This window comes from Suricata suricatta, chromosome 4 (genome assembly GCF_006229205.1).
Source record: "Suricata suricatta isolate VVHF042 chromosome 4, meerkat_22Aug2017_6uvM2_HiC, whole genome shotgun sequence".
Taxonomy (NCBI): Eukaryota; Metazoa; Chordata; class Mammalia; order Carnivora; family Herpestidae; genus Suricata; species Suricata suricatta.
The window spans coordinates 3,321,515-3,335,952 of record NC_043703.1 but is presented as its reverse complement, the minus strand read 5'-3'; the positions used below and the strand labels follow the sequence as shown (position 1 = coordinate 3,335,952).

Below are 14,438 nucleotides of genomic sequence, written 5' to 3'. Positions count from 1 at the left end.
CCCACAGCTAATATTATCCTCAATGGGGAAAAACTGAGAGCCTTCCCCCTGAGATCAGGAACACGACAGGGGTGCCCACTCTCACCACTGTTGTTTAACATAGTGCTGGAAGTCCTAGCATCAGCAGTCAGACAACAAAAAGAAATAAAAGGCAAAATCGCTCTTAAAACCAACATCTCTTACGAGTGTGAATTTGTTGCACAAAATCCGTGTGCTCTGAATGATGGAAATGCCTCGCCGTCCAGGAGCTGAAAACAGAAGATCATTCACAAAAAATCTGTGCAGATCCATCTCAAAGAAAAGGTGAACACACCACAGAACACATCTTTGGAAAATTAGGAAAGCTATGTGAGTATTATATCTAAAAGCACTGGGAAGGATGAATAATGTAAGAGCCAGCTCTGGGATAAAGGACAGTGAATGTTCCTATTTTTAGGAGCAAGCAAGCATCAGAAGGTGCAAACAGCAGTGACTTGGTGGCTGCTGGTGGGGAGACCCTGCCAGTGTGTCTGGGCCTCAGGTGGTGAGACAGGCTGTGACGGTATTTGCTGCCCTTCCTCATCTATAACGTGCACATCCCACGAGGCGGGCAATTCCTAGTGATATTATCGAGGCCATCTTGTTAAAATGAAAGGCTGGAGGTGGCCTTGGCATGAATACATTAATTCATCCGATGCACTTTCCTCTCTGCTTTTGAAGCCGATCAGCTTTGTTTGGGTTTGGCTTGGTTTGCTTTTTCACCATGTGTGACTTTGAGATGAAGAGGTTTATTTTTGTGAGTGCTCTTGACCGCGTTGACATGATTTCTGTAATGAAATAATGCATAGGATCACATAGTGAGTTATTCACTAGGAAGCTCAAAATAGTAGTTTTTATTCATCCCTGCTCGCTGTGCAGGTCATACTGTTCTAGGTGCGAGTAATTAATTTTCTCAGCCTGTAATTATATGTAATTCGAGCCACACCACCTTCCTCAAATACCAGAAGATACAGTACTCTGTTCAATGTGTGTGGTTGTAATTATCTTCTCTGTGTTGAAGTTAAACTTCAAGAATAGTCTATTTATAACAAAGATAACTTGTATTTTAGTATAAATGTATCCTCTGAGGATGTTTAAAAATACACTTAGAGCCAGGCTGAACATTAGAATATTCCCATTTGGTAGTTGTTCAAAGCTACCATGGAAAATGTAAAATATTGAAATGTTAATAATAAAATATACACACACAAAATAATGCCCACCCTTAGAATACAAGGAGTCAAAGAAGCAATTTGGGGAAATGTGTGAATTCAGCCTGGAGAAGATGAATTTTACTTAAATGGTTATTTTTAGGGAACTTATTGAAAGGATAGACTATATTCTATTTGTCCTTGTGGTCCTGGAGCCTGGCAATGTGCCTTGGTATCAGGAAAGCCCCTGGAAAATGTTCGGATGGACAGGTGGATGGATGGATGGTTGGATGGATGGATGGATGGATGGACGGACGGACGGTTGGATGGATGGATGGATGGATGGATAGATGGATGGATGGACGGATGGATGGTTGGATGGATGGTTGGATGGACGGATGGATGGTTGGATGGATGGATGAACAGAGGGATGGATAGATGGATGGATGGACGGATGGATGGTTGGATGGATGGTTGGATGGACGGATGGATGGTTGGATGGATGGATGAACAGAGGGATGGATAGATGGGTGGGTGATTGGATGGAGGAACGGATGGGTGGATGGAGTGAGGGATGGATGAATAAATGATTAATAGAGGGGGAGGACAGACACTTGGCAGGACAGATGAGTGAATAACTATGAGAAAGGAGAATTGGGAAAGCTCTAAGATACAATGTGCCTGAGAGTCTGTGACAGTGACCCAGCCATGACAACGGGCAGGATGGGTCATGTGTGCATGTGGAAGTGTTGGAGTTTGAAGCTGTTTCTACTTGTGAGAGAGACCTAGTGGGCACAGAAAGTGCTCTGCATGGGAAGAGGAGAAAGAACTGTGTTTTGGAGGGACACAGTGACCTTCTCAGATCAGCAGGAAGGAGAACAGAGCTGATGGGAGAGTGGTGCAGATATCAAAACACATAACAGGTGTGTGTTCTTCCTTGTACCTCTAGAAACCTGTTTTAAATCTGGGAACAGACCTACTTGGTAGGCACTTGAGGAGATGCCAATATCACAGTGAAGACGACCAGTGGTGGTGGAACCGTCACATTATACACCTCATCTTCAAACGGGGCAGATATTTATTAGAATCACGCTAATGCTTTTAAAGTAAGGGAGATTAAAATGTTAAGGATTAGTTCTTTGTCAGTAATAATGAAACTAAAGCATGTCTGCAGCAAAAAAATAAGCATGCACCATAATTATTAAAACATAATTTACGTAAATTATTAATGAAGACACGTTGATAATTAGGGACATAGATGTGGAGGGGCAGCATGTAACATAATTCTGAGAGGAGTAGTGACATTATTCAATAGAACCCCATGGTAAGAATGCCATCGGCCCTTGAGAGGGTCTGCAGAAGTCTCTCCTTGGTTTTCTGCTCTCACGGAGGGCGTGAGAAGTTAAAATAACAGTTAATAACGTCTATTTTAGAAGAGTAAAAATTGGGAGCTCTTCAGAGAGTCACAAAAACCGTATTCTGGAGGACTTTGAATGCCAATCCCAAAGATACGCATTTTAGCTTCTAGGCAATATGGACTCATTGAAGGTGTCTAGAAGATAAATAAATTGGAGGTAGTGAGCAAAGCTGTCAGAAAACAGGTGAATAATTAATTCTTTATTAATAAGCTACTATTTATTTAATTTTTTAATGTTTTATGTTACTTTTGAGAGAGAAAGGCAGATAGAGCAGGAGCGGGGGAGGGGCAGGGAGAGAGGGACACACAGAACCTGAAGCAGCTCCAGGATCCGAGCTGTGAGCACAGAGCCCAACACCAGGCTCCAACTCATGAACTGTGAGATCATGACCTGAGCCGAAGTTGGATGCTTAACCGACTAAGCCACCCAGGTGCCCCAAACTGCTAGTTCTTTATAAACTAGTACTAACTCTAGAATTTATGAGATAAAATCTACATTTTGGCTTGTGATAATCTTCTATGAGAAATGTGGTGGCACCGGAAATGTGCAAAGTAGCATCCTTGTTTCTTGCTCTTTGCATTAGATGCATTTTTCCAAAATGAATCCATTTAAATAGTCTAAATGGACTTAGTTTTTTAAATGTATTTAAAATGAACTATGTTAATATCTGAGTTCATGTTCCAGCTAGTGTCCATTAAAATCACTCTTGAAATTTTCCTTTCTTCATCTGAGTATTCCACTTCCTTTTGTCTCCTTCACCTTAATAGATGTGACTTACGACCTTTATATTTTTCCAGCCTTATCCTAGCCCACGTGTGTCTCACAGTCACATCAAATATTCAGACAGGTGTACAAATAGTGACAAAATCAGTAACTCAGTAGTATTACAGAGATATATACAAGGTACATTAGTGATGTGCACGTGCTACTTCGATGAGTTCATTGGTGTAAGGTACACACTAAACGTGGTTCACCAAGTCCTCTGTGTTTTAAAGGAGCCTATTCAGTAGACAATTTCGACAAACACACTGAAGCAGAAAGAAATCATATATGTTAAGCCAGAGCAGAAAAACAAGCTCCCATTTTGAAACAGCAAGCAAAGGATATAGTTTGAGAGTAGATAAATCGGCATGCATTGAGTAAAGCCACACTATAAGAAGTTTAATAAACATTTCGAGAGTTTGAACATTACCCTGAAAATCATGACCTGCTCTCAAATAATTATAAGCATGAAAGTTACATGAGCTCAAAGTGTTGAAGAATCGCTGTGAAGATAGTTTTGCCTGTGGGTCTCCCAGTCAGTAAATGGGGCATATTCCTAAAAGGGCGAGGCTCAGAGGATGCAGGGTTGCCATGGAAACCACGAGTGCTTGTCTCTCTCCTACACTGGAGGGCCACTTCTGCTCTCCAGCTTCGCTCCCCTCTGCTTCTCCGCATGTCTGTGAAGGAGGCAGCCTTCAGCGGTGAGGGGGAGGACCAGGAGAAAAGGGGGGGACATCCTCCACGGTCCCCTTGACCTCTCTCTGTGCAGCCTCCAGGCCACCCACTCTATGAAAGTGCCATTCCAGCAACCGTCTGAGCTCCCCAGCCCACACCTCTAAAACTCCCTGAGAACTGTAGCAGTAATTGAAGCTTTCGAAGTCATCAATGACAATTGTGCTTAATCTTTTAAAATCTGTCACTTCAAAAAGAAAAAAAAACTAATGGTTTTCTAATAAAAATAGCAATGACTGTAATTCACAGATGGTTTACTTCTACCGGAGTCAGAATGACATTAACATTTTAATCTCAGATCAGAACACTGCATCTGGGGAGCGCACAGAGAAAGGGCTCAGTAGGAGAATGTTTTAACCTCTCCTGTTCTCTGGTTGCAAGGAACATCTTTTTATAAGGGAATGCAACCAAAATAAAAAATGTAGGTGATGTGGACATTTGGTTGCATTCAAATGAAGCCTAATTTGTTGGCTTTGGTACAGCGCGCTCATGCACTAATTACAGAGTAACTTTACATGAGCTCATCCCATATAAAAAATTAAAATGACCAACCCTGTTCTCCTAGTCAACATTGTTAATGGAGAATGAAGGTTTAGAATCCATGTGATCGTGTCTAGGTTCTCCTGATTAAAAAAAAAAATTCCTGGATTTATGTCCCACTAATTCTTAGCATCAGTGATAGCAGAGGACTGAATACTAAAATGTGTTATTCAAAACAATTTCCAACAAAGAAATCCAAAATACTGCTAAATGGCTAATTTCATTCTTTAAGGAGAAAAGAGGCATTTACTATAAACACGACATGTCTAAAAGACTAGCAAATTCAAACAAATATTAAAATTTCCAATGAGTGTCTCTAAATATTGCCAATCCACAAATAAATTACATGGTAAAAAATATATACAGAAAAAAGAGAAAGAAAGGAAGAAAAGAAAGATAGGCAGGCAGGCAGGAAGGAAGGAAGGAAGGAAGGAAGGAAGGAAGGAAGGAAGGACTAAAGGAAGGAAGGAAGGAAGGAAGGAAGGAAGGAAGGACTAAACGAAGAAAAGAAGGAAGGAAGGACTAAAGGAAGAAAAAAGGAAGGCAGGAAGGAAGGCAGGAGGCTGGATGGAAGGTTCCATTGGATATGGGTAAAGTGGACCCAAAGAGCTGAAAGAAGAATTTTCTAGCCCATCTATATATGATGATAGCACCCAGCCATGTTCACAAGTCTCCAGGGGTGCCTTAGTGGGATACTTGTAATGTGGATTCCGCCTTCCGTCCTCACCTCCTCCCACTGAACCAAAAGCACAGAATCTTCCCTCATTTGCAAAGCCCTTGGCTTCACCTCTGGAGAACTGTCATGGGTGTGACTCCACCAAAAACTCACCAGGAGCTTTGGGAGTTGGCCTGTCCTTCTGGCTCCCAGACGAGCATCTGCCTGTCTCACTTTGCTCCTCTCACATGCCCTGTGCTTCACGTCCCCACCCACTCCTTCCCTGCCATCACCCAATCCATGGATCTCAGCAAGGACTCCTTTTTTCTCCTGCGCCACATGCAGACCTGCCGCATGAAGCCCTCAGACCACTCCTTAACCAGCCACTGCCGGGTCCTGGGGCATCTCTAATAGCTCGTGAGAAAAACCCACCACATCCATATTTACTCCCCTTCCAACTTAGTCTCCTTGTGTGAACTGAAACCTGGAGGTTCCTGAAAATACTCTGCTACAAGGTTTCACTTCTTTTCACTTCTTTGTCTCTGTGGAGGCACGGGGCCAGCTGACGCATTGCTCCCCAGCCTTCTGTCTTCCGTCTATACCGTCGTGGACCACTTCCACCCCACTTTTCCTTTTCCCTTCGTCCCCGCCCCCATCATGTGTCCTGTCACCTACTGGCTCCCATGACTTCTCTCCAGGCTGCTGAGTAACTTCGGGGCTGGCTTCCATTTTCATTGTCCATCATACCTTATTTCTATCCTTGAAGACATTATCATCCATCGCCATGACTCATCTTATACCAAGACTTCACAATCCCTTATGTTCTGTTTCTAATCTGAATCTAACCCTCCCCACATCCTTACCACTCGTTAAGTTCAAGAATATATCTTCATATTCTTCAGGAGATGTAAATATATGTGCATAATGGCAAATATGCAATGCAATATAATAAGAGAAACAAAGAATCATCCTTACGGTGTTCTGGGAACACAAATGGAAGTCATGAAGGCCCTGCTGGAAGTGGATACGTGGGTATCAACAATCTAATCATGGAGGGGGGGTTTGACTTCAGTCGTGAAGGATTGGTGAGGGTTGGCCACCAGACACACAACAGATAATGTCTGTTGATGACATCATGTTGCCTCACTTCACCAGGGACCTCCCAAAGCCAACCCCGACAACCTGCTTTCCAGAGTTTTAAGAAGGAACTTTATAAATTTCAAATATAATCCCAAAAATTATTTTTACAAAATTTCGCTAGGAACCTCTTTAAATCTTCTGGTGCACCCACATTGTTCGTAGGAAAATGTCCACATTTTTTCTGGAAGACTCTTCATGGTGTGGACACTGGTTACAGTGTGTGGCCTCTTTCCGTATCACTGTAAACGCAGCTGTGCCCCAAATAGTTTTCTGCCCCTCGCTGTTCACAGGGAAGGAACAGCTGGTCTTCTGCCCCACATTCATCTTCTCCCACTATCCCAAGACACTCTGGAGAATGCCAGCCCATCCTTCAAGACTACGTGGCTTAGATAACTTGCTTCCCACTTTGGTGTCCCTTGGACACAACTCTGTTATTTTTTCTTGCTGCCAATCTTCTCCAGAAGCTTTCCTATGAGCCCTTTGAGGAGACGAACCTCTTTTGTATCCCCCTTACCTAGTAGAAATCTCGAGATAAACCTACTTTGGTGTTTTGAAGGGCTGTTAGAAATGTCTCTACAAGAGATCTTTGTCGTCCCAGCTCCCTTCCTGTCCAGCCAGGGCTCCATTTCATTAAGAGAGTGGCACTGGAATCCAATTCTCTTAATTCCGTTCCATAGGTCTTCTACCCATGTGGCGCCCCCCTGCCATGGATCAGTCCCCCCAGGGAGCATTGCGGACTCCCCCACGTTGCTTAGCATTGCAGGTTATCCTTCTTTTGGAGTTTCATGTTGGGACCCAGGTTTGCATCAATTCTGCCTTTGGGATGAAGTTTCCCACAGTGAGTTCAGACCGCAGTCGGCACTGAATGAAAGCTGCCATGCTCCCCCCTTCCCAGTGCCCGTCTCACAGATTTGTTCCGCAGTGCCCACAGACAGTACCAACTGCTCTTCCTGTTGACTGCCAAAATAAGTCAGCAGTTGGGAAGGGGAAAAAAAGACTATGAATTATGGAAAATAACTAGAGAGAGAGAATGGCAATACAATGGGGGGAAAAGTAACAACTCTCTGTAGCTCCCCACCCAGGTGACTTTCTCACATGTCAACCAACTAAAAGAAAACTAAACGAAGAGCATCACCCAGCCAACTAGAAGCCTCTGAAACAAGACAGCAGTTGAGAACTTTCCCCATTGATCTAATAACCCACCTGGCTGCCGTAATGCAAGATTCAGGCCCCAAACTCTTGCACAGCTGTGTGTCTCGTGAAGACAGCAGATCATGGCGAAGGGGACAGTTAGATGCAGGAAGAGGGTGCAGCCTAGGTTTGGAGTAACTCTGTTTCCATATGAAAGACTTCGCAAACCACCTCTGGCCAAGCATTCTAGAGAACAGTCTGACCTATAATCCCTTCCAGTGCCTAATAGTGTGTGCGTACATGAGAGCTGCAGGTGCCATTGTGACGTACTCAGGGCTGGAGGGAGTTAGCATTTTAGTGTGCCCAGCTCATGCTTGGGCACACGCGTGGTAGCCTTCTCATCTGGCCGGTGTTCATCACCGGTACTGACAATGTGACGATGAACGTATCACAAAGTTCACCTACGCGGGATATTTTTTTTAATCTAGCAGAAGATCACCTCCAAGTTTCCACAGCATTCCATGTTAGCCCTACCAACTTCTTCTGGAACTCTCTGCCTGCTTCCTCTAAGAGACTGTGGGAACCTACATCTGGAAGGGCATTCCTCACACCTGCTGCAATTCTACAAATTCTTAGGAAATACGCACAAGACACACGAAAATGTCTTTAAACACAGATGGAGATGGCTGATTGTTTTGTGGCTTTAAGACTTTTCTCCGGCAGCTGCCTTCCTCCATCACAGTGCGCCCGGGCTACCTTGCATTCCGCTAAAACTTTTGTAGAAGCTGATTCGGCAACACACTTTTTCAAAACTCTGGCGAGAAGTGTTCATTGTATTACCCTTCAAGTGATCACCTAGAAGATTATTGCCCATCGAGGACTTTGTGGAGACTTTACTTTTGTCCTGAAGCTCTCTAACTGTGGTCGTCTACACATTCATTTATAATCACATACGGTGTGATGGGAACAAAGAAAGAGGTGAAACAATTTTGTGTGTCAATGTTTTGGCGCTGTCTGGGTTTCTTTGGTTTTTGGGTGTGTTTTTGTTTTTATGGTCTTTTTGTATTATTGTTTTCCTTTTTCATAGACTCAACCTATTTTGAGTTGAGGAAGGAAAAGAATCACGAAGGGAAGACAGGGGTCTGGCTCTGCACTGTGAGCGTTCATCGACCATTGATGGGAACGGTCTTCTCTTCCACTGGGGCCGAGGCTGGTGTTTCTCCCCAGCACTGTCGGGGCTGCTGCCACAACTCTAGTGTGTGGGCATTTGCACGCATCAGTGACAGTGTGTGCACATGGAAAACACACTTATTAGAATAAAACCTTTGGGGTTGCAAGTGAATGCAACCATGTTTAAAAAAATTAAAGAAGATGTACTGGCATTAATTTTGTTAGCTTTGTACCTTCTAATCCACTCCTGGAAAAACCTCTAGCCTGACTATTTTCCATGATTATTTTTGGCATCTTCATGCTGTTTAATGTCTCCCTGCTGTTTTGTTTCAGATGGGAGTCCGAAAAGTGTTTCTAAAATACTGGCATGCCGGCCAGCTCAATGATCTGTGCCTACAGCTGCAGAGGAAAATTATAACCTGCCAGAAAGGTAACAATTACACACTGTCCTTCCTGAGCCTCATTGAGTCGTGAGATACAAAGTCATCCGGTGGCCCCTGAGTTACGTCAGCGGGATGGGCACCGGGGCGGGCCCCTTCTGCAACACGGCGTGTGGGCGGTTCCCAGGAGCAGCGAACACCCAGGCGCAGTCAGCTCTTCACCCGCCCCTAAGCCAGCGTTTGCACCCACTGCTCATACTTTATCTGGGGGTCGTTTCATCTGAGATGTCATACCAAATTGTCACCTCGATTGTACTTTGCAAGAGGGAGTATTCGTATCTTACAATTTACATATCCCCCACCTGGCAAATATGCATGCTTGTTGATCTGTTCAGAAAGCACGGGATGGGAAGATGGACCTTTGAATCTGCAGTGGGAACCCCCATGGGGCACTTGGGTGCAGATATGAGCCAGAGCCCTGGGCCACTTCTGTCAGTGCCACTGGTGCATGCTGGAGTTTGGAGGACTGGAACAGACAAGTTCGCAAAGCCACATTTTATATAATTCTATGGATGCCTTGGGGAAGTCTTTGACTCTAGTTTTCCCATCAGGAACTGACAATAATAAGGATTACCTTTGATAGTAGATGGCATCCTTCTAGCTTTAGGAGATGTTCCATGTAGAACTTTTTACCTATAGGGGCGCCTGGGCCATGCAGTGGGTTGAGCGTCCAACTTTTGGTCTGGGCTCAGCTCAAGATCTCATAGTTTGTGAGTTCAAGCCCTGCATCAGGCTCTACAATGACAGCGCAGAGCCTGCTTAGGGTTCCACCGGTCCTCTCTGCCCCTCCCCCTCTTGTGCTCACTCTCTCTCACTCTCTCTCTCAAAATAAAAAAACTTAATTAAAAATTTTAAAATATTTTTTCCTATAAAATCCCAAATGGCCATTGAAAATGGGTACATTTGAGAAACCTTAATTATACATCCCATAAAACATATGTACTTAATGGATACTAAATTTTAATTTGCTTAATGATTATATGATTCTATATATCCTGAAGAAGAAAGGCTAGAGAAGGAGAAATAGCATGCTAGCTTTGGTGCAATGTGCTGTCGTGAGCTTAGCTCTCTGCTGTCCTTGGAAACGTCCAACCCAAGCATGGTTCATGCAGAAACTGGCTTGATTCTGTCCAGGCCCCTGTCCTTTGAGCCCCTTCTTGAAACCTCCAAGGGGTCCCTTCATATTCTGATGAGAAAAATCCCTGCTATGCTGTGGAGCCCCAAACTGTCTTCATCAGAGTTTGGAAGTTCCAGTCCAAGGAACACTCGAAGTTCAGAATTCCCTTCCAAGCTAACCCATCCCTCTTGGCCAGCTCAGGTGTGTGCTCTCAGCCTGTCCATGAGCCGCCCTGGGGACAGTCACTGGTGACATCTCCAAGCGGGCATCTCTGCCTCGCTGAGCAGGCTGGTGCCTGAGAAACTCAGGCTGGGACCCCGACAGGTGCAGCCCCTCGTGGCAGAGCCGCCAGGCGGTCGGTGACTGCAGCTCCCACCTCCGGAACCACGGCACCCCGTGTCCTCCACACTGCAGGGTGGAGTGCTGGTTCTCGGAGTGGTCCCCCAAAGCCACCCTCACCAGCCTGGAGGCCCCTCGGGGCGTGGGGAGCCTGCTGGGGTGACGGAGGCCAGCCCTCCCCCAGCTCTAGACAACTCTTGCTCCTCTCTGGGTTATGACGGCCTGGCCATCCCTCTTCGCGTCGGGAGAGGCTGGGGGCCCAGGCCAGTGCGCAGCGCACCTTTGCAATTGTATCTGTGGAGTCATCGCTGCCACCTGCCTTGTGATCGGAACCCCTGCTGTATCACCTGCTGCTTAGAAACGCAGAGCCTGGGACCCCCAGCCCCTCCAGCATCAGCATTGGCATTTGCAGCCTCGGCTAGAACTGGGCTGTGGAGGCCCGTCGCCCAGCCCGGCGCCCTGACGCCGAGCTGTGGAGTCAGCGCGGAGCCCGTTCACTATTGTGTTATTCTACACGGAACGGGGTCTCAGATCCTCCTGGAAGGTTTCCTGCAGTTAGCGCAGGCCTCCTCCATCCAGGGCGCTCACGAGAAAGCTCTCCTCCACTTAATGCCAAAGATGAACCTGACGCCTCTGACCCGAAACGGAGGAAACAGGCAGAAACCTAGACACTCCTTCACCTTCAAGGGTAAAAATTGAGACAGGTCTTTGAAAAAATGGCATCAAGATAAGAACCATCATTTCACATTACATAAATGAAATAATAGATATACAAGCCTCTTTAAAATTACAGGCTCTTAAATGCAAAGCATTAATTACTGATTTTTACTTTACATCTCTTGGAACAGCCCCTTCAATACTTTTTGCTGTATGAAATTTACATAAAATTTATGTAATTTGGAGTTATTTCCAGTATTTCAAGGGTTCTCATTTTTCCTTTGTAAATGTTGGGGGGGCTGGGGAAAAAGCTGTAACTTTCATCATTTTAATATGAAGTTACTCCTCAGGGAAGCTTCTTTCTGAGCCTGCGTGCTCATTCTGTCCAGAAGGAACGCTGTCTGGGAAAAGCTCAGTGCCGCCCTGTGTGAAAGCAGTCTTTTAAACTGTCAGCCAGAGAACCAGTGCCAATATTGATTGCCCGCAAATTTAGTTCTCCTAGTTGCCTCTTATTAAATACACCAATTTTGAGCAACTGGTATATCACATTTAAAGAATTGTTAAAGGCTGCCGGTAGGAAGTGTGAGAACATGGAGTCCCCGGAGGCCGCGTGCAGGTCCCGGTGACGTGCGTGCCGAGCACCCCGCTGCCGTGCCCGGGTCAGAAGGCTGGCCAGGCCGCATCGATCTTCCCTTTATTCCGCAAGATTAGACATCTGGAACATCCCTCACCGCCACCCTTCTGAAAGTAGTGTCACCATTCTTTTTTAACGGAACAAGAGCGAGCGAGCAAACAGACCAGTGTGAGTTCTTGAACTCTCTCTCGATGTGCCCATCGCAGGGTTAACACTTGTGCCTTTTATATTCCTGAAAGTCTGATAGTACCTTTTACGGCTTAACTTTTTTTCCCTTTTAGATTACTTCAGCGTGACTGTTTTAGCATGCACTTAATTAATATTATTGCATTCCAAAGTAACTAATCATTTAGTATTGCCATTTGAAAAAGAAAAAAAAAGGCTTATGCATTTTATTAATCAAAAAACATATTTTTAATGTGTATTTATCTTTGAGAGAGAGAGACAGAGCACGAGTAGCGGAGGACCAGAGAGAGAGGGAGACACAGAATCTAAAGCAGGCTGTCAGCACAGAGCCCAACACGGGGCTTGAACTCACGAACCGTGAGATCATGACGTGAGCTGAAGTCGGACACCCAGCCGACGGAGCCCCCCAGGCGCCCTGCCTTAAGCACTTTGGATGTCTGCTCATTATTTGCCTCTGCAGCTACAATTGTGGAAAGTCATGTCCAGCTTCCCGCCTTCTAATCAAGTAAAGGCTTCAAAATGAGTATCATAAAAATCCCACACATTTCTTCTTTATAGCCAGGGAATATTTTTAAATGCTTCATGTTTTACGGCCTTTTCCCCCTCCTGCCCTGCACTATAAAGAAAAATAAGGTGTCTTTGCCTCATACATCGGATTTCCCCTGAAGTTATAGATCTTAAAATTTGAGCAGCTCCTTCTAACCTTAGAAACTTAGAATTGGAAGGGACAGTGTCCCAAGATCAAAAGGCCCACATGGGACTCCCTACACCTGTCCACAGCACCCAGGAGACGGATCCTCCCAAACACGCAGACTCCCTCTGTCACAAGACGTCCTTCCCCATTTACACACTGTACCTGCTGTTAGAACGTGCGTCCTCACATTGATCACAGACATGTTTCCCTGTGACTTCTCTGTTGGGGGTCTGCTCTCTGGAGAACTAAGGTAGCGTCTGTTTGGTCAAAAGAAGGAGCGAGTTTGGTGTGTAAGCACCGGGAGCCAAAGCTGTCTCTCCTCTTCACTGGTTGTGTTTATCTAGAGTTTTCTTAGCTTTACTAAGCTCTTTCTTCGAGTATGAAATAGACATAATGGCATATTAATTGTCACGGAGTTTGGGCATTAAACGACGGAGTGCCTAACACACGAAAGTACCTTTAAAATGGCGGTCATTGCTACTTTTATTTGCAAGTCTTACCATTAGTTAGTGACATGCTAGCGATTTCAAAGTATGTTCACTCACTAATTTCTCCCAACTCGTACACATTTTTCTAGTTCCATATCCCCGGAAGGCAGAAAGGACATCCTAAATTTCTACAGTCTTAAATGCAGTGTTCATTTTCCTAGAAGTTAATCATGGTCTTATTAACACATCACATGACGTTTTCAAAGCCTCAGATGTTTTTGTTTGGATCTGATTGATATAATGTTCCCAAAATGGTCCAGCTGGAACCACACCGCAGACTTCTCTGCGGTTTGAGCCTACTTCAACCCACGGACTTTAGTCCAGCCCATCCCGTCCAGCCCGTGTTAGGAGAAGAAGTGTGGATGACCTAGGCTAAGGATTTTGCCACTAGTGTCATCATTATTGGATTTTCAAATACGAGATTAGAATGTTTTGTCAACTCTTATTCTGGGTTAAGTGTGTCTTGTTTTATAGCTGCTCAAACATAAATGTGTTGTGACTTTTGTTTGTGAGCACCTGGGGGTTCACTTCTGCTCCGCTCGCTGACCCCCGATTGTGTTCTTTTATGGAAGTCATAAGAGGGTTTCTAGCTCGCCAGCACTTGCTTCAGAAAAGGAGCATCAGACAGCGAGAGGTCACGTCCATCAACAGCTTCCTGCAGATTACCGAGGACATGGGGCTGAAGACCTACAATGCCCTGGTCATTCAGAACGCTTCTGACATCGCACGTGAAAATGACCGGCTCCGGAATGAAATGAAAGCCACTCACCATCAAGAAAAGGTGGAGGCCAGAAACAAGCCAGACGAAGGAGCGAAAAGGTAAAGGCAGATAGAATGCAACCTTGATTACTTTCGTAATTGATCCAGTGGACACAGGAAAATTCCGATAGCCCTTAATGCAGAGTTCAGTCAAATATGACAGTGGTGATGGGAAGAAGCGTAGATGTGCAGTTTGCTCTTTGAAACCTGCTCACAGTCGGAAAGGGTCCCCTTGTGCTTTCTGTTCATGCAGTACGTCCTGTGTCAGTTTCGCCGGAGGAAATAATTACCACTTCCCCTACAATGCTCAATCACTTACCAGCTCAAGGCCGAAGTTTGAAGGCAGCTGACATTTCTGTGTTAGCAAAAGTATATAGCTTGGTTCTTGGCGTCTTTACACAGATCTT

General features: G+C 45.1%; 1 protein-coding gene across 1 annotated transcript in view; it reads left to right on the top strand.

The window, feature by feature from the left end:
- Positions 1-14,438, top strand: part of MYO16 (myosin XVI) — a 465,799-nt gene that overhangs the window by 379,370 nt on the left and 71,991 nt on the right. Inside the window, exons 29-30 of the mRNA XM_029938403.1 lie at positions 9,051-9,147; positions 13,845-14,091. Coding sequence (XP_029794263.1) covers positions 9,051-9,147; positions 13,845-14,091 — 344 coding nt within the window. The remainder of the gene's footprint in view (positions 1-9,050; positions 9,148-13,844; positions 14,092-14,438) is intronic.